This window comes from Leucopleurus acutus, assembly GCF_964270905.1.
Source record: "Leucopleurus acutus genome assembly, chromosome: 1".
NCBI classification, from domain to species: Eukaryota; Metazoa; Chordata; class Mammalia; order Artiodactyla; family Delphinidae; genus Leucopleurus; species Leucopleurus acutus.
Window position 1 is genome coordinate 93,459,140 of NC_139142.1, and position 19,785 is coordinate 93,478,924.

The 19,785-nt window shown below is 40.6% G+C and overlaps 1 protein-coding gene across 2 annotated transcripts in view; it reads left to right on the forward strand.

Annotated features, from left to right (window-relative positions):
• The window catches only part of GLDN (gliomedin), a 67,092-nt gene that overhangs the window by 15,320 nt on the left and 31,987 nt on the right, over positions 1-19,785 (forward strand). For both annotated transcript variants that reach the window (XM_082849564.1, XM_082849565.1), the window contains exon 2: positions 14,527-14,578. In XM_082849564.1, coding sequence (XP_082705690.1) covers positions 14,527-14,578 — 52 coding nt within the window. The remainder of the gene's footprint in view (positions 1-14,526; positions 14,579-19,785) is intronic.

The window sequence follows — 19,785 nt, forward strand, 5'->3', positions numbered from 1 at the left end:
ACACTGACGAGAGCCATTTTTGTGATCTCAGGCTGCCTTGCTAATACTGGCACTGGAGGGCACCATTTTGGAAATGTCTATATAACCTGTTAGCATCAATGGGCATGCCCCACCAAGAGCCCTGCCTACCCCTGTGCCTTGGCCAGGCCTTACAGCCAGCTGTGCAATAACTCATCCACCAGTGCGTGGAAGCCACCGTGGCAGCCACACAGCCATTTCAAGGACTAGCCCCACCCACCAGCATACAACAGCCACCACAACCAGGCTGCACAACCATTCATGGGGCCAGCTTCAGCCACCAATGTACCGCAGGAGTAGCTACAACCTGGACACAACAGGAGGGCACATGCAGCCCACATAGGGGACACCCCTGATTACTGGCACTGGTGGCCAGGTGGGATTGCACTTCTGAGCCTCACAGGACATCTCCCACATAATGCCACTTCTTCAAGACTGGGAAAGGTAGCTGATACATAGAAACAAACACAGAAAATTAGGCAAAATGAGGAGACAGAGGAATATGTTCCAATTAAAAGAACAAGGCAAAACCTCAAAATAGGAACTAAGTGAAATGGAGATAAGCAATATACCTGATCAAGTGTTCATAATAATGATCATAAAGATGCTCACTGAACTCAGGAGAAGAATGGACAAATGCAGTGAGAATTTCACAAAAAGATAGAATATATAAGAAAATACCAAACAAGTTGTAAATGAATTGAAAAAAATCCACTAGAGGGGTTCAACAGCAGATTGGATGAGGTAGAAGAAGAAATCAGTGAACTGGAAAACAAAGCAATGGAACTCACCCAAACAGAGCAGCAAAATGAAAAAAATAATTTAAAAAAATGAAGAATACCCTAAGAGAACTTTGGGACAACATCAAGTGGAATAACATTTACATTATAGGGGTTCCAAAAGGAGAAGAGAGAGAGAAAAGGCCAGAATAATTATTTGAAGAAATTGTGGCTGAAAACTTTCCTAATCTGGGGAAGGAAACAGACATTCAAGACCAGGGAGCCTAGAGAGTTCCAAATAAGATGAACCCAAAGAGACACACACTAAGATACATTATGATTAAAATGGTAAAAGTTAAGGATAAAGAGAGAATCTTAAAATCAGCAGGGGAAAAACAACTTGTTACATACAAGAAGAACCCCATATGACTATCAGCAGATTTTTCAGCAGAAACCTTATGGGCCAGAAGGGAGTGGCATAACATATTCAAAGTGCTGAAAGGAAAAAGCTTCCAATCAAGAATTCTCTACCAAGCAAGGCGATCATTCAGAATTGAAGGAAAAATTGAGTTTTCCAGTTAAGCAAAAGCTAAAGACATTCACCACCACTAAACTGGCTCTATAAGAAATATTAAAGGGACTTCTTTAAGCTGAAAAAAATTGCACTAATTAATTATATGAAAACGTATGAAAGTAAAAGATTTCACTGGAAAAAGTAAATATTATATGAAGCTGGTGGATAATCACCTATAAAGCAACCAGGAATGTTAAAAATACAAAAGTAGTAAAATTAACTACAATTAAAATAATTAGTTAAGGGATACATAAAATTAAAAGATTTAAAATGTCTCATCACAAGTATAAATGTGGAGGGGTGTAAAAATATAAAGTTTTGGAATGTGTTCACATTTAAGTTGCTACCAACTTGGAACAGACTGCTACTTACATAGGATGTTGTATGTGAACCTCATGGTAACCACAGGGGAAAAACTTATAGTAAATACCCAAAAGAAAATGAGAAATGAATTGAAATATACCGCTAAAGAAAACCACCAAAACACAAGGATAGAAAGAGAAGAAGAAAGGAACAAATAGGAACCACAAAAACAGCCAGAAAACAATTAACAAAATGGCAATAAGTAAATACCTATCAATAATTACTTTAAATGTAGATGGAATAAATTTTCCAATCAAAAGACAAAGTAGCTGAATGGATTGAAAAAAACAAACAAACAAGACTCATCTATATACTGCCTACAAGAGACTCACTTCAGAAGTAAGTATACACACACACTACTATATTTAAAAAGGATAATCAACAAGGACCTACTGTATCGCACAGGGAACTCTGCTTAATGTTATGTGGCAGCCTGGATGGGAGGGGAGTCTGGGGGAGAATGGATATGTGTATGTTTATGTCTGAGTTGCTTTGCTGTGCATCTGAAACTATCACAACATTATTAATTGGCTACACTCCAGCATAAAATAAAAAGTTAAAAAAAAGTGCAACAAAAAAAAAGAAGAAGAGGTAAGATTTTTGCAAAAAAAAAAAAACAGAAGAAGAAGTAAGTACACACACAGACCAAAGTTGAAGGATGGAAAAAATATTCTATGTAAATGGAAAAGAAAAGAAAGCTGGAGTAGATATACTCATATCAGACAAAATAGGCATTAAACAAAGACTGTACTAAAAGACAAAGAAGGGCATTAGATAATGATAAAGGGGTCAATCCAGTAAGAAGATATAACATTTATAAATGTATATGCACCCAACAGAGGAGCACCAAGATATATAAAGCAAATAGTAATGGACTTAAAGGGAGAAATTAAAAGTAATATAATAACAGTAGGGAACTATAACACCCCATTTACATCAATGGATAAACCATACAGAAATAAAATCAATAAGGAAACCAGCAGACTTAAATGACACATTAAACCAGATGTATTTTATTTTTTAACATCTTTATTGGAGTATAATTGCTTCACAATATTGTGCTAGTTTATGCTGTACAGCATAAACTTTTTTTAACATCTTTATTGGAGTATAATTGCTTCACAATATTGTGCTAGTTTATGCTGTACAGCAAAGTGAATCAGCCACATGCACATATACATCCCCATATCTCCTCCCTCGTGTGTCTCCCTCCCACCCTCCCTATCCCACCCCTCTAAGCACCGAGCTGATCTCCCTGTGCCACGCAGCTGCCTCCCACCAGCTATCCACTTCACATTTTAGACTAGATATATTTTAATACAATAGATGCAGAAAAAGCATTTGTCAAAATTCAACATCCATTAATGATAAAAAACTCTCAACAAAGTAGGTATAAAAGGAACATACCTCAGCATAATAAAGGCCATATATGACAGACCCACAACTAACATCACACTCAACAACAAAAAGCTGAAAACTTTTCCTCTAAGATCATAAACAAGACAAGGATGCCCACTCTAACCACTGTTGCTCAACATAGTATTGGAAGTTCTAGCCATAGAAACTTGGCAAGAAAAATTAATAAAAGGTATACAAATAGGAAAGGAAGAAGTAAAAACTGTCACTATTTCCAGATGACATGATAATATACATAGAAAACCCTAGACTCTATCAAAAAATTGTTGGAACTAATAAATGAATTCAGAACAGTAGCAGGATACAAAATCAATATATAAAAATCTGTGGTGGGAATTCCCTGGCAGTCCAGTGGTTAGGATTCTGCGCTTCCACTGCAGGAGGCCCAGGTTCGATCCCTGGTCAGGAAACTAAGATCCCTCAGAACTGCTTGGTGTGGGCAAAAAAAAAAAAAAATCTGTGACATATCTATACACTAAGAACAAACTATCCGAAAGAGAAATTAAGAAAACAAACCCATTAGCAATGCAAACCCAAATCAAAAAGAATAAAATACTTAGGAATAAAATTAACCAAGGAGGGGCTTCCCTGGTGGTGCAGTGGTTTAGAATCTGCCTGCCAATGCAGGGGACACGGGTTCGAGCCCTGGTCCAGGAAGATCCCACATGCCGTGGAGCAACTAAGCCCATGTACCACAACTACTGAGCCTGCGCCCTAGAGCCCATGAGCCACAACTACTGAAGCCCGTGCACTTAGAGCCCGTGCTCCTCTGCAAGAGAAGCCACCACAATAAGAAGCCTGTGCACCACAACGAAGAGTAGCCCCCACTTGCCACAACTAGAGAAAGCCTGTGTGCAGCAACAAAGACCCAACACAACCAAAAATAAATATAAATAAAATAAATAAATTTATATAAAAAAATTAACCAAGGAGGTAAAAGACCTATATGTTGAAAACTACAAGACATTAATGAAAGAAATTGAAGGAGTCATAAATAAGTGGAAAGATATTCTGTGCTCATGGATTGCAATAATTAATATTGTTAAAGTGTCCAAACTACCCAAAGCAATCTACAGATTCAACGCAATCACTATCAAAATGTCAATGGCAAATTTCACAGAACTTAAACAAATAATTCTAAAATTTGTACAGAACTACAAAAGACCCTGAATAGCCAAAATAATCTTGATAAAGAAGAACAAAGCTGGGGAAGTATCACATTCCCTGATTTCAAACTATACTATACTATACTATACTGTACTATACTATACTATACTGATACTGGCACAAAAACTGACACATAGATCAGTGGAACAGAATTAAGAACTAAGAAATTAACCTACACATATATGGACAATTAATATATGACAAAGGAGCAGTAGAGAACATACAATGGAGAAAGACAGTCTCTTCAGTACATATTGTTATGAAAACTGGACAGCCATATGCCAAAAAAAAAAAAAGGAAGAAAGAAACTAGACCACTATCTTACACCATACACAAAAATTAACTCAAAATAGATTAAAGACTTGAAAGAAAGACCTGAAACCATAACCATTACTAGAAGAAAACATAGGCAGTAACCTGATTGATGTCAGTCTTAGCTATGTTTTTGTGGATCTTACTCCAAAGACAAGGGCAACAAAAGCAAAAATAAACAAATGGGACCAAATCAAACTAAAAAGCTTCTGCACAGCAAAGGGAACCATCAACAAAACGAAGAACAATCTACTGAATGGTAGAAGTTATTTGCAAATCATATATCCGATAAGGGGTTATTTTCCAAAATTTAAAAACTCCTACATCAACAACAACAAAAACCTGATTCAAGAAATGGACAGAGGATCTGAATAGACATTTTTCCAAAGAAGATATAGAGAAGGCCAACAGGCACATGAAAAAAATATTCAACATCACTAGTTATCAGGGAAATACAAATCAAAACCACAATGAGATATCACCTCACACCTGTTAGAATGGCTATTATTGAAAATACAGGTAATAACAAATATTGGGGAGGATGTGGAGAAAAGGGAACCCTTATGCACTATTGGTGGGACTGTAAATTGGTGCAGCCACTATGGAAATTAGTATGGAGATTCATCAAAAAATTAAAAATATAACTACCATATGACCCAGCTATTCCGCTTCTGGGTATTTACCCGAAGAACACAAAAGCACTAATTTGAAAAGATATATGCACCCTTTTGTTCATTGCAGCATTATTTACAATAGCCAAGATATGGAAACAACCTAAGTGCCCATCGATGAATGAACGGATAAAGAAGATGGAATGGAATACTATTCAGCCATAAAACATAATGTAGTCATGCCATTTGTGACAACATAGATGGACCTTGAGAGTATTATACTAAGTGAAATTAGATGGAGAAAGACAGATACCATATGATTTCACTCAAGTGTGAAATCTTAAACAAAAAACCCAAGAAACAAAATAAAACAAACTCATAGATACAGAGAAGAGATTAGTGATTACCAGAGGCGAAGGAGGTTGGAGGGTTGGGTGAAAGTAGTCAACTGTGTGTTGATGGATGGTAACTAGACTTATGGTAGTCTACTCTACTGTATACAGATGTTGAACTATAATACTGTACACCTGAAACACAAGTTTTTGAAAGGAAGAATTAGTTGAATTGTAGGACACTAAGTAAATAAATAAATAAATAAGTGGGACCCAACCCTGGGACAGGTTGCATCCCTAACATCAGGGAGGGGGCTGCAGGTGTTTGATTACAGTGAGGATGAATTTTTTTTTCATATGTTTATTGGTGATTTGAAATCATTGTGGGAGATTTTTCATGTTTTAACTCATTTTTTAATTTGTTTTTAAAAATTTTTTCTTACTAACTTACAAATACCTTTTATATAGAAAAGCTATTTGCTTTTAGTGTATTACACGTGTTGCAATATTTTTCCCTTAGTAATGATTATAACATTTATTGAGAACCTAAAACTTGCCAGGCACTATGCTAAGAGCTTTACATATGTGTGTCAAAAAAGTCCTTATCCTAGTAACAACCTTATGAGGTAGTTGCTATTATTGTCATTATTATGATTATTCCCATTTTACAGACAGGTCGCTGAGGCTTAGAGAGCATCCTGCTCAAGGACACAGAGCCAGTGAGTGAAGGAATTGGCACTCAGATCAGACTTAGCTGTATCTGACTCCCAAAACTCATGTTCTTTACACCACACCGTTCAGCCCTGGGTGTTATTTTTTAATTTTGTTTGCTGGGGGTTTTTTTGGTGGGGAGTATTTAAAATTTTCCATTTTCATGTAGTCAAATCTATAAAGTCCTTCATTTATGGGTTCTTCTTTTGCTTTTATGCTTAAAATGTTCTTTCCTACCTCAAGTCTCAAGATCAAATAGTTACCAATATTTTCTCATAGTTACATATAATTTCACTTGAAAGCTGTTCCATTACATTTGCATGTGTTTAAAATACACAGAGATAGAAAGAGCTTTTCCCCTTTAAGAAACAACTTGCCAGAATAAATTGTACAATTGCTGGGCTTGAAAATAGGCAATTCAATACAAAACAACTTCTTAAAGTTGGATTTGAACTTAGTAACTTGATTTTTAGCTGCTACTTTTTCTTATGACTGGGGGAGAACTGTGTCAGGATGAGATGCAGTATAAGTACATAAAACATCATGTTGTCTCCATGTTTGGGTCTATCTCCGACCTGGAGGAAGAAAGGTGTGAGCACAGGAGGTAGTGGGAGAAGGCGTTCTGAGCCTCCTCTGAGAGTGGCCCATCACTCCTGGTTTTGGAGCCGGGTCAGCATGTTAGCGTGAGGAGTCCAGGCTGTCAGCAGCTCCCAACTAAGCAGACGACAGGAGGAAATGCAAAAGGACAGGCCATTCCTGAGAGGCAGCTGCTTGAACTGCAGACAGGACAAGGCTGAGAACTGGGGCTTGCTGGCACCTGAGGGGCTCCTGGTGGGAGAAGGGAATGGTTTAGGAAGAGAGTTATAATACCAATCGAGGCTTATATTTAATGGGTTAGGGCAATTATCAATTTATATCTGGCTATTTCTATAAATCCTACTCTGTTTTACATTTCGAAACTAGTAATCAGGCTTTGATTAAAATAGTATGAATTGACGATTTTTTAAAAAGCAGAATCAGCTGATTTACATTCAAATCATGAGAAATCATGTTTATGTAACACTAGTACGAACACCAAAAAGTTGTTTTTATAAGGACTCCTTCATTTACTCCTCACAGCCACTCCCTGGGGTAAGTATTGCCATGAGTCCTGTTTTGTCAAGGGGCTGGGGAGCTAGTAGGGGATCCTGCTCAGCCAACAAGAAGCAAGTCACTCATCTCCCCCATCAGGTCAGACCTAAAGAAGGCCTCCAAGCACACCTGGGGAAGGAATTGCTCCTTCAGGGACTTCTGTCATGCATTTTTAGGTGTCCCCAGGGTTAATAAATGTCACAGGGCTGTTCCCCCAGGCCCTGATCCGAGCTGAAAGTAATCTTGCCAGAGACATTGGGTGAGGGCATTTGCTGGAACTGCCCCTTCCAACTGGCATTGCTGAGGAGGCCTGGGCCCAGCCTGAGCTGCTTCAACTTCTGTGACTCCCCAGCCTTTGTGTGCAAGAGGGCTGGCCAAGGCTGTGGGTGGACTCTAAAGCAATACATGTTAAGTGTTTGTTCAGCATTTTATTAGAGAATCCAGGCAATTACTGAGGCAGGGTGAGAAAGAGGGCGATGGGAGGCCGCACCGTCACTAGCAATTCAGTTCAGCCCTTGTAAGCTACTCAGGAAAATAAATGCCTTAGGGACAAGTAGTCTGAGACCCCTGCTCCTTGGAGGGCAGGCTGGTCTTCACCTCCATTCTGATCTACTTAGCAAAGGAGGAAGAGCTGGGGAATACCATGTTTTCCCTATGGCATTGCATTTTCATTGATGTTTGAGACTCCTTTTCATTCAGCACCCCAGTCTCTACCTGGCCAACTCAGCCCTAACCAGGTATTTCTACTCAAGACAGCGTGAAGTGTTTCTGTTATTTTCTGTTAGCCATGTATCAGGGACCCTATAGGATAACCCTAGCATCTCCAAGCTCCTATTTTCTAAGGATTAGTGGAGTGTTTGCCAAAAAGTTTATCTTAAGCAAACGGGCACAAAGAGAAACAGGTAACCACATGCTAGATGTTCGGTTCCCATATACTGCTGGTCAAAGAAGGAATAATATCTTTGGTTGAAGAGCACATTCCCCTCCCAATTGATTGAGTAGTCAATAATGAAGTATTTATTGAATATCTACTATGTGCTCAATGCCATTCTGATGCTGGCAGAGGGACCAGATGAGTGAATGCGGTGTACAGGAAGAGTACGTCTCTACCAATAGGAGCCTATCTGGTTGAGGAGCCCGAAAAACATGACAGAGCGTGCCAACAAGCAGCCATGTGATGATGCTGCTGGGCTGTAAAGGGGGCAGTTAGTGGGAATGGGTGTCTTTGGGGAAGACTCGTTAGGATTTAGCTGGGCTCCGAGGATACCAGTTTCAACTGACAAGAGCACTCGGCCCCAGGCCATTAGTGTGGGATGGCCAGGGTTTGTTCACTTGTGACAAATGCCTAGACCTTTGGCTGATCTTCCTGTGGGGCTGCAGGAAGAAGGTCGTGACTCAGTATTTCACCCCATACATAGCAAACCCCACCTTCCTGTTGGGGTTTGCAGATTGTCATCACCACGTCTTGGTCCCAGTGTGAATTCCTGCCTTTCAGAGGGATGAGTCCAGGGTAGCTCACCGCAGCTTCAGACCCCATGAGGGATTCCGCCAATACCTGTGGTCTAACCCTGCAGCAGCTGGGCCACCACATTCATAGCTCAATGTTTTCTAAAGGATCATTTGCGTACACAAAATAACAGAAATTTGCATAATTAAGGAGCACCATAAAGGGTATTCAGTTGTCTAAGAAAATGGAATTTAAGTTACAAAATAGGTCAGATCTGAAAGGTGACTTGGAATTTAAACATTGTTCCCCCCAGCAAACTAGAACCTGTACTTGGGGAACTTCAGAGGAGCCATGACAGGACACATTATTTTAGCAATACATAAACTGGTGATGACAGGCAGGTTTGCTCCCTTACTTTTTCGTGAATCAGTCCTGAGAGTAAAAGGTGAGAGGAAGGGAGTTCAAGAGGGAGGCCAGCCAACCACCTGAGGTTTTGTGTTCTGATGATCAGTGGCAGCACACGGCATTTAGCTCTATTCATTCTGATGAGAAACACTTTTGATTAAACCTTTCTCTTTTGCACAGAAGAGATTTCTTGAAGTTGATGCATAATCAACTGGTAAAAATCTAATATCTTATTCACATTCAAAGTAAACTAAAGCAAAAATTTGCATTTCCTGTTGAATTTCAGACAATTCCTTTTGCAAAGGCTAAATGGTATGAAAAAGTAGATGCGGAGGAAAAACAGGACTCTATTCTGGAACCAGCTAGGGGAGGCTGGGCCAGCTACTTCACTTGCTTTCTTTGGACCTCAGCTTTCTTATCCCTCCTCCCCTGACTCTAGGTCTCCAGGTGTCCCTCCCCACTTCCTCCCCTGATTCCTCCTGGGAGCAGAGTTTGAAATCATCTATCTAGTCCAACCCTCTCATTTTACAGATAAGTTAACCCAGACTAGCTTCATTCTATTTGTTTTTTTATTTGGAGGGTTGGCAATTTATGTGGGAAAAAGAAAAATCTTATGACTAATGAACAATTTGAAACTCACTAGACAGCTGTTCTAGTTCATTCTATGTCCATTTGTCTAGAAGCAACAGAGATCTGTCCAGGTTATTCCAAGTGATGGGGGTTATTGTGAAGGCATGATATTTGGATTCCCGGGAAAGCTGGATCATTAGACCCATCTTTTGGCTTCACCCATAATCCCAACATATCTTTTAAAACAATACAAACTAAGAAATGAAAATCCCCCTTTTATCTCCTAGTCTCAGTCTCCAGGAGAAAAAAAATCTGTTAATGGTTTGGTTCATGAGCCTTCCAACTTTTCTCTGTGCTTATCCAGACACATCTAAATATTATTTTTCAACCAAAAAGTTGTATTGTGTTATATGGCTTGGGCTGCACCTTGCTTTTATCACTTAACAGTATGCCAAGGCCATCTTTCCAGATTAGTACATATAGATCTACTTCATTCTTTCTCATCTGTTTAACAAGTGCCTTACTGATGAACATTTAGATTTTTTGCATGCCTTTGCCATCACAATGTTGCAATAAGCATTCTTGCCCAGATATCCTTGTATAAGCTTCCTGCAAGTGAGATTCCCAGTTCATAGCATTTTCTTTCTCATAGAGGCTGCCAAATTAGTCCCATCTATTTTTAGTTTGAATTAGAGCCAGCTCAAGCCATCTGATGCCAGATTAACAAGAAGTCCATTACTTTTCTTCAGGGGCCCCTTCCTTGCCCATGAATTTCCTAAGATCCCATGAGTCCTACTGATCCAGTGAGACCAGTTCTGTATCCAGAGAGAAAACTGGAAGGTCTGGTCAGGTCACTAATGGGACCCATTTTGGCTGTCTTTTCTCCCATTGCTGCCATATGTTGTCAAAGCTGAAAACAAGTCCCCATGCCTTATAAGGCATGGCAAAGACCAGTGATGATGGCCAGTGTGATTGGAGCAGAGCAGTGGGGGAGAGCAGGGGGAGATGGTCTCGAGAAGGGGCAGGGCCACGTCCTGGATGGGTCCTGCCTGACACCCCCAGGACAATGAGCTCTAAGACCTCTTCCAGCTTCACCGTTCTCAAATCCTAAATCAAGATCTAGGAAGCCTTGTATACCAAATAGGACTCCTTAATTTGACAAGCTAGATTTTGTGACTTTCAATTTTGACTTTTCTTATTTTCTTCCAAACTCTTAATCATTATTATCAGGGAAAAAAAAAAAAGTTTCTGATTTTCTTATGGCCATACCTTTTCATACCATGTTTTACCTTGGTATAATCTTATATAGGCCATGTTTGTTAAAAGAATATTCCCGAGTGAAGATTAACACAATTTACTGGTAAATATCTAAATTAGCTTTTAGCATATAAATGAAGCCAAAAGATCAGGGAATGAAAACTCCTTCTTCGTCATTTTTTATAGAAGCTGTGCCAACTGCAGACCAGTGATGAGCATAAAAGAGAGAAAGGTTAATTTTCCCTATTGATGCTTCTGTTGTTTCTAACTACTCCTTCTGCTGTGATCCCCCAGGCAACAAATGAAGCATTGTGAAGCCTCTAATGGTCCTCTCAATGGACAATTATACATTTTTTAAGACGATAAATTTTGTAGTGCAGCTGATTGCATTAATTTATGAGCATGACTAAACACAGTGAATCGAAATTTCTTCTGGTTACGTTAAGATACTCATCAGAGCCATAATAGAAAGTGCAGTAAACCTGGAATCAGGAAACCTGGAGCTGAGCCTGTCTTTTCCAAGAGCAAGCTGTGTGACCGAATAAATGACTTCACCTCGCTAAGCCTCTCTGTTGCTATCTGTACAGAAGGGAGAGTTTCATGGCCCAATATACTTCAGCTCAGGGAGTGGTTGTGGCTGGGAGGGAAGGGTGTGTTTTGGGAGGGGCACCTGGGATGCTCTAAAGCCTTGCTTAGCTGAAGGTGGTGTATACATGTTTGTTTTATTATTCATCTTTAAACTGTTGGCACACCTTTCATATTTTTGTGACATGTATGATATATTTCACAATAAATGTCTAGAGCAGTTAGTAAGCACCTGCTGACACACTTCACAAAAAGTAAATACCGTACAAGTTTCCCTCTGGATCTCCTAGCAAACAAAATAAACCTAGGTAGAAGACAAAACAAATTTTCCCTTCAAACCAAAACATGTTCTTTTTACAAAGAGTTTAATTGAGAGAGAAATCAGCGAAAATTTTGAATAGAACAGAAGGGCCAATCATGCTTAGTATAGCTCCCTCTGACCCTGGCTCTCTACTGCTCCTTACTTGAGGAGGAGTTTTTAGGTTTCAGTTCTCCTTCTTAGGTTTCTCTCCAGAAATATTCTAGAAAGTCAAAGACAAAGAGAGAATATGGAAAGCAGCAAGAGAGAAGCATAAAGTAGCATTTTCGTATGTACTACTTTTTTTATATAAATGAAAGGACATTATACATACTGTTCTGTACCTTGTATTTTTTCGTTTATCTTGGAGATCTTTCAGTATCAGCTTTATGGATTTAAATTTACTCTTTTTCACAGTATTTCCTTATGTGAATATGCTACAATTTCTCTAACCAGACCTCACTGATAATTATTTACGTTGTTTCTAGTTTTTGCTTTTGCCCACATTTTTGCAACAACCATCTTTGTACTTACATCTTCTCATGCATATATGAGTGTATCTGTAGAATAAATCTCAAAGTGGAATTGATGAGTCAAAATGTAGATCCATTTAAATTTTAGTAGCTATTGTCAAAATGCCATCCAAAGAGGCAGTATCCCTTTACATTTCCATCAACACAATATGAGAGTGCTACTTTCCTGACACCCTTGTGAGAAGTGTTCTGTTATTCTTTTTATTAGCAAACCTAAGAAGTAAAAATAGTATTTCATAATTTGATGTTTTTCTTCAACTGTAAGTGAAGATAAGGCACTATTTTTTTTCTTTGAACTTTCTGCCTGGTTCCAATGCCCATTTTCCTTTGTTTTTTTCCCTTTACTTATTGCTTTGTAACAGCTCTTTATATACAAGCCCTTTGCAATTATTTTTCTCAGTTTGTGTTTCTCCTTTGTTATTGTTTGTAGTATTTTACCTCTTGCAGAAATTTTAAATTATTAGACAGTTGAATTTATCACATTTTTCCTATATATAGCATGAGGGTTGTTTCTTTCTTAGAAAAGTCTTTCCCACTCTAATACCATTATAAATATTTTTCCCAAGGTTTCCTTCAGTATTTTCACTAGTTTGTTTTTAACTTTTAATTTTTTGATTAATGGGGCTCACTTAACTTGTTTAGTGTAAGGAGTGAAACAGGGATCCATCTTTTTAATTTTTCCCCACATTTCTATCCAGCTGTCTCAACTCCATTTCCCAACTAATAATGTTTCTTCCCACAGTTTTGAAATGCCACATTATTTGGGTCTAAAAATTGCTCTATGTATAAATTTTAAATTCTTGGATGGTAAATTGATAAATTAACTAAGTCATTCCAGGCATATCCAAGTAACCATCAAAACAGTAGCATAAATAGAGTTTGCTTATCATATGCCAGGCCCTGTTGTAAGAGTATTGCATGTATTCACTCATTTATCCACATAACCATGCTTTAAGTAAGGTAGGTACTGTTAACTCCATTTACAGACAAGGACACTGCAGCACAGAGAGGTTAAGTAATTTTCCCAAGGTCACACTGCTTGTGAATGGCAAAGCCATGATTAGAACACAAGCAGTTTGACTTCAGGATTCATGCCTCTATCTGCACTCTCTGCTGCCTCCACAAAACAGAAAACACTTTTGTGTGTGCTTCCTACATGCCAGGTACTGTTCTAAGAGCTTCACATATAACTTCACTAAAGCTTCACAACAATCCTAAGATGTAAGTACTACAAATATCCCCATTTTACAGATGAGCAAACTGAGGCAGAGTGGAACTATAGAACAGAAAGGGAGGGGGGAATGGTGTGAGCTGAGGCCGGAGAAGGAGGAATTTTGCTGTATCTTCAGAGCAGCAAGGAGTCACAAAAGTGTTTGAAGCAGGACTGACCTGATCAGATTTGAGTTTTGTGAAGCTCATTAGCAGCAGCGTGGAAAATGCATGGGGGGAGGAGTGTAAAGTGGTGTGTGGGAACCAGGTGTCAGGATGGTACCACAATGCAGTGACCATGTATTCCAGGTGGCCATCCAGTGGCAAGTAGGCAATGTCCACATGGCATGAGAATCACTCCTCTAAGGGCAATTTCCACATGCCAGACATGGAGCTGCCTAACCCTCAAGACAGCTACTCATATAATCTACAATTTCAGAGGAAACCAAAGTGTCAAGGAGTTAAGTACCTCACCCGTACTCACTCAGATAGTTAAGTGTTTGCTTCTGGCTGCTAAGCTCACCAGCCCTCTTTATTCAGACCCACAGATTGAGCCCTTCAGACACTGTAGGGGCCAGCCTGGCTGTAGATTTGGTGATTCCTTCCCCATCCTCGGCCTTCTCAGAGTTTGGTAGAAATCAAGGAGATTCTGTTGACAATGTTGATAGATGAGCTGCAGATATAAAAATATCTTTAGATCTTTTAAGGGTTTCTTTTCAGTTTTAGGTTAACTTTTCCTCAGACTTCTACATATTCTCCTGAAGTTATTTTGTTAATTTTTATCATTGCTTTCTGCTTGTCTGAATAAAGGGCAAGTTCAGGGTCCACTGCCTACCATACCGCTATTAATGGTTCTCTCTTCCTGCAGATCCGAGTGATGGTGGACCTGTGCAACAGCACCAGGGGTATCTGCCTGACAGGTAGGCTGGCCGAGCACTGACCAAGAGCAGCTTATGCGGGAAACACATATGCTGGCCAAAGGGCTGGGGCAGAATGAACGCCTAGGAACTCCTTAGGTTATAAAAATATATGTTGGCTTACTTGTATACCAGATGTTTTCAATGGGCTGAAAATCAATAGTAATATAATTTTGAAAAATAATAATTTTGGTATTGCCACAGAAATACAGCCATGGAAAATAACTAGGTCTTGGGTAATTAGAAATATGTGGTACCCTGAACTGAGGTCATTGATGTTTTCCTTATTTCCATTAGTTTTTTAAAGGGGAAAAGAAAGGAAAAAGACCTCGCTAAATAGTAGAGAGCTCTTACCAGAAGTAATTATTTCCCTATATCATACATACAGCTTGAATGGGAAGCTCTAGATGCAAACCGCTAATTAGTTAAGAAAATACTTTTTATGAAGAGTGCTTTGTGTGGTGCCTACTATGTGCTGGGTGGGACTGGAGGTTGGTCATACTCTGTCCCCCTCCACGCAGTGAATCAAGGACAAGTAGAAAGGAGGGAGGGAATTAACCTCAAGGCACATCAAGCCTTAGGACCTGGAATGGCTGGTGGATGGGGCAGGGGAAGAGCACAGTGGTCTTTTTTCTTGTTTTCTTTTGGCTGCTCAAGGTCTTAGTTCCCTGACCAGAGATTGAACCCACACCCCCTGCAGTGGAAGCACAGTCTTAACCACTGGACCGCCAGGGAAGTCCCAGGGGAATGGTCTTGATGTGATTATTCCAGAGTCTGAGAGAGACCAGCCTCTTGTCTCAGGGCAGGGACGCCTGCCTCCTGCCCTTCAGAAGCTCATGTGGGGAGCACCTTTGCTGACCAATGGGCCAGGGACAGAATGAATACCTAGGAACCCTTTAGGTTATGAAAATACATGTTGGTTTGCTTTTACCATATGTTTTTACTGGGCTAAAAACCAATTATAATGTAATTATGAAAAATAATAATATTTTCAATATGGCCATGGAAAATAACTTGATCTTGGGTAATTAGAAATGTGTGGTACCTTGTGCTGAGGCCAGTCACCCAATTCATCACCCTCTGCCCCAGCCAGGCACTAACCAGGCCCAAGGATGGGCCTACGGTGCCTGATTTCAGACCTGCATTTCCTGCCTCTGAGAAGGGGGTGTAGCATTCTGAGGAAACAGAGGGAAATTATTTTTGCATTAAATATGTATTATGGAGAGGTCCACATCCAGAGGGCAGAGTGGGAAGACCCTGAGCTCACTCCCTCCCATGGACACACTGAAACTACAATTACTTATAGAACAACTATCTCTGAGAACCACCTGAAGACTAGCAGAACAGATTTTCTAAACTAAGAATAGAAAGCAAAGGACGCAGTGAGATAGGCAGGAGTGGTAGAGACACAGTCTAGTCCAACCCACACCCCCAGTGCAGCAACCCACACACAGGAGGGACGTCACAGCCACAGAGATTCTCCCTGAGGAGCAAGGGCTACAAGCCCCACATCAGGCTCCCCAGCCTGGGAGATCTGTACTGGGAAGACAAGCCCCCATAATACCTGGCTTTGCAAACCAGTAAGGTTTACGTTTAGGCGAGTGGAAGGGCTGTGGGAGACTGAGACTCTCCTGAGGGGCTTTCACACACATTCATTCACTCTGACTCCCAGCACAGAGGCAGCAGCTTGAAAGTGCTTGGGTCACATGAGAAGGAGACTCACTGATGAATTTTAAGGCGTGTGCTGGAGGGGCAGGGTTCTGGGGATGGAAGCACTGGCAGGCACCATTTCTGTCACTGTCCATCAACCTGACTAACACTGTGTGCCCCACCCTGACTTTCCCCTGAGGACCCACTCCAGCTGGTCCCTCCAAAACACTTTCTGCCCTGCCCCAACCGCTGGGCAGCCCTGGCTGGCACCAGCATCCCTCCAAAGTGGCTCCCACTCCAGGGGGCCAGCCCCGTACCACAGAGCACCCACAATAGTCCCAGACTGGCCTCAAAGTCAGTTGCACTGAGGCCAGTCCCGTGCATCAGCATGCCCACAGCAGTGCTCTGGTGACCAGGGGGGATTGCACCACTGAGCCCCACAGGACACCTTTCACGTAAGGCCACTCTTGCAAGACTAGGAGATTTAGCCAACATCCCTAATACATAGAAACAAACACAGAGAGTTAGGCAAAATAAAGAGACAAAGGAATACCTTCCAAATGAAAAAACGAGACAAAACATCAGAAAAGGAACTAAGTTAAACAGAGATAAGCAATTTATAAGATAAAGAGCTCAGAGTAATAGTCATAAAGATACCCACTGACTCTAGAGAACAATGGATGAACTCAGTGAGAATTTCAACAGAGAAAGAAAATATAAAAAAGAACCAGTCAGAACTGAAGGATACAATAATTGAAATGAAAAATACACTACAATGAATCAATAACAGATTAGAGGATGCAGAACAGATCAGCAATCTGGAAGACAGAATAGTGAAAATCACCTAATCAAAACAGTGAAAAGAAAAAGAATTTTAAACAATGAGATAATTTAAGGGACCTCTGGGTCAAGCAAACATTTGAATTACAGGGGTCCCATAGGAAGAAGAGAGAGAGAGAGAAAGGGACAGAAAGCCTACTTGAAGAAATAATATCTGAAAACTTCCCTAACTTGGCAAAGGAAATAGACATCCAAGTCCAGGAGGCACAGGGAATCCCCAGAAAGATGAACCCAAAGAGGCCCACACCAAGACACATTATAATTAAAATGTCAAAAGTTAAAGAGTCTTATAAGCAGCAATAAAAAACTAGTTATGTACAGGGAAACCCCCATAAGACTATCAGCTGATTTTTTAGCAGAAACTTCATAGCCAGAAGGAACCCCTATGTTCATTGCAGCATTATTTACAATATCCAAAATATGAAAGCAACCTAAGTGCCCATTTATAGATGAATGGCTAAAGAAGATGTGGTATATATAAACAATGGAATACTACTCAGCCACTAAAAAAGAATGAGGGCTTCCCTGGTGGCTCAGTGGTTGAGAGTCCGCCTGCCGATGCAGGAGACACGGGTTCGTGCCCCGGTCCGGGAAGATCCCACATGCCGCGGAGCGGCTGGGCCCGTGAGCCATGGCCGATGAGCCTGCGCATCCTGAGCCTGTGCTCCGCAACAGGAGAGGCCACAACAGTGAGAGGCCAGCGTACCACAAAAAAAAAAAAAAAAAAAAAAAAAGAATGAGATTTTTCCCATTTGCGGCAAAATGGATGGACCTAGAGGGTAATATGCTAAGTGAAATAAGTCTGACAGAGAAAGACAAATATTGTATGATTTCACTTATATGTGGAAACTAGAAAACAAAACAAATGAACAAACATAAAACAGAAACAGACTCACAGATATAGAGAACAAACAGGGAGGAAAGGGGGGTTAGGGGGTAAGTGAAATAAGTGAGGGAGATTAAGGGGTACAAACTTCCAGTTATAAAATAAATGAGTCATGGGGATGTAGTGTCCAGCATAGGGAATATAGTCAATATTATTGCAGTAACTTTGTACTGTGACAAATTACTAGACTTATGTATATTTATGTATTATGTATATTATAATGTATATAAATGTTGAATCACTATGTAGTGTACCTGAAACTAATATAATATTGTAGGTCAACTCTACTTCAATTTAAAAAAGAAAGAAAAAATCCTTTTATGGAGTAAATGCACAGCTCTCATGGACTTTAAAGATAACCACAAGACTTTGAAGCCATCTGAAGCTTGTGTTGGATCTCCTCAGTCTATGGCCCCAGGCTCTGGGGAGGTCCTGGTCACTTCACAGTGCACAGTGTGTGTGCAGTTGTAAGAAACCTCTTCTGCAATATTCTCCCCAGTACCTCTCGTTACCTGCTGTGTGTTAGGAGCTCAACTCTGGTTGAGTCTGTTGAATGACTAAACCTGTGATTTATGTAAGTGATTAATAGGAGTGGTGGGCTGGTAAGAAAGATGCTTCTCTGAGGAACTCTGTGTCCAAGTCTGACTCTTGTTCGCTTAGTTTAGCCTCAGAGAGAAAAGCCATAATCCCGTGGCTTCTTAGAAAATGCTAATTGAGTTACTCAAGTCACATTTCAGCCCTCACAGAAAATTAAATATCTTCAGAACAGCTTGATCCTTTATTCTGAAACCCTTGTGGCTTAAGCACCTTTCTTCCATCTCCGGGAGTCCCTTTTCAGCATTCCCGTGTGTGACAGTAATGAGCGCTAGAGAAATGCTCAAATGGATGGAATTACAGGCACAAAAGCCCTGTTGAGAGGCACAGGAAAAGCCTCTTTCTTTCTGATTTTTATAGTGATAGAATGAGAGCCAAGCTGTTCAGTGAATGTGGGCTGGAGCTATTGAGACCACTTAGGAGAGACTGGCGGGATCGCATCTACGCTGGAAATGGGTTGAGGAGGTTATTCTTTGGCACCTAAAAATGCTTTTCAAATGCCAGCCCCTTTATTTTTCATGATAGCTTGAAATTGGGCCTCCTTTTACACAGAAAGCCCTTCAATTAAAACTTAGGTGTGAAAAGTGCAAGTTGAAAGGCAAGGAGGTACCTAGGGATAGGCCAAGCTGCCTGGATTGGGGGCGGGGAGATGACAGGACCCAGGACTGAATTGGGGAACTTCGGGGAGAGGGGCAGAGAGCCTTGGTCCAGAACTCCCAGAAAATGCCTTCAGGAAGGATTGCCAGGGCAGACCCTGGGCTTGGGGCCTGAGAACAAGATGTAGATCCACACTAGATTCATCTTTAAAAAAGCAGGTGCATGTGACTTGAGGCTAGTCCAGCTGTGACCATGAAACCCCATTCCTGTCCTTTTCCCAGGACTCAGCTGTGGTTGCTCTGGGGACAAAGACAGATGCCGTGTAGTTTTGTGCAGCTGGTGACATCTCAGGTGAATAGTGAGGGCACTTCACTAGCTAGAGTAGTCTGGGGTTTTTGCTAGTGCAGAGTTTGTCAAATGACATGTGGTTTTCTGGATGCATCTTACTCCTGAGCCCAGGTTTCCTTGGGACCCCAGAAGCATATCTTCTGGAAGAGCAGATATCTTGAAGAAGGCAGGTCTTGGGTAATTCTTCACCTCCAGTGGCCTCCACGTAGGGGCTTGTTGGAAAATCTCTAAACCATAATATTGCTGAACTGCTTGTTGCAACAGAGTTGCTTGAAATCCACAGTGCCCATTCTCC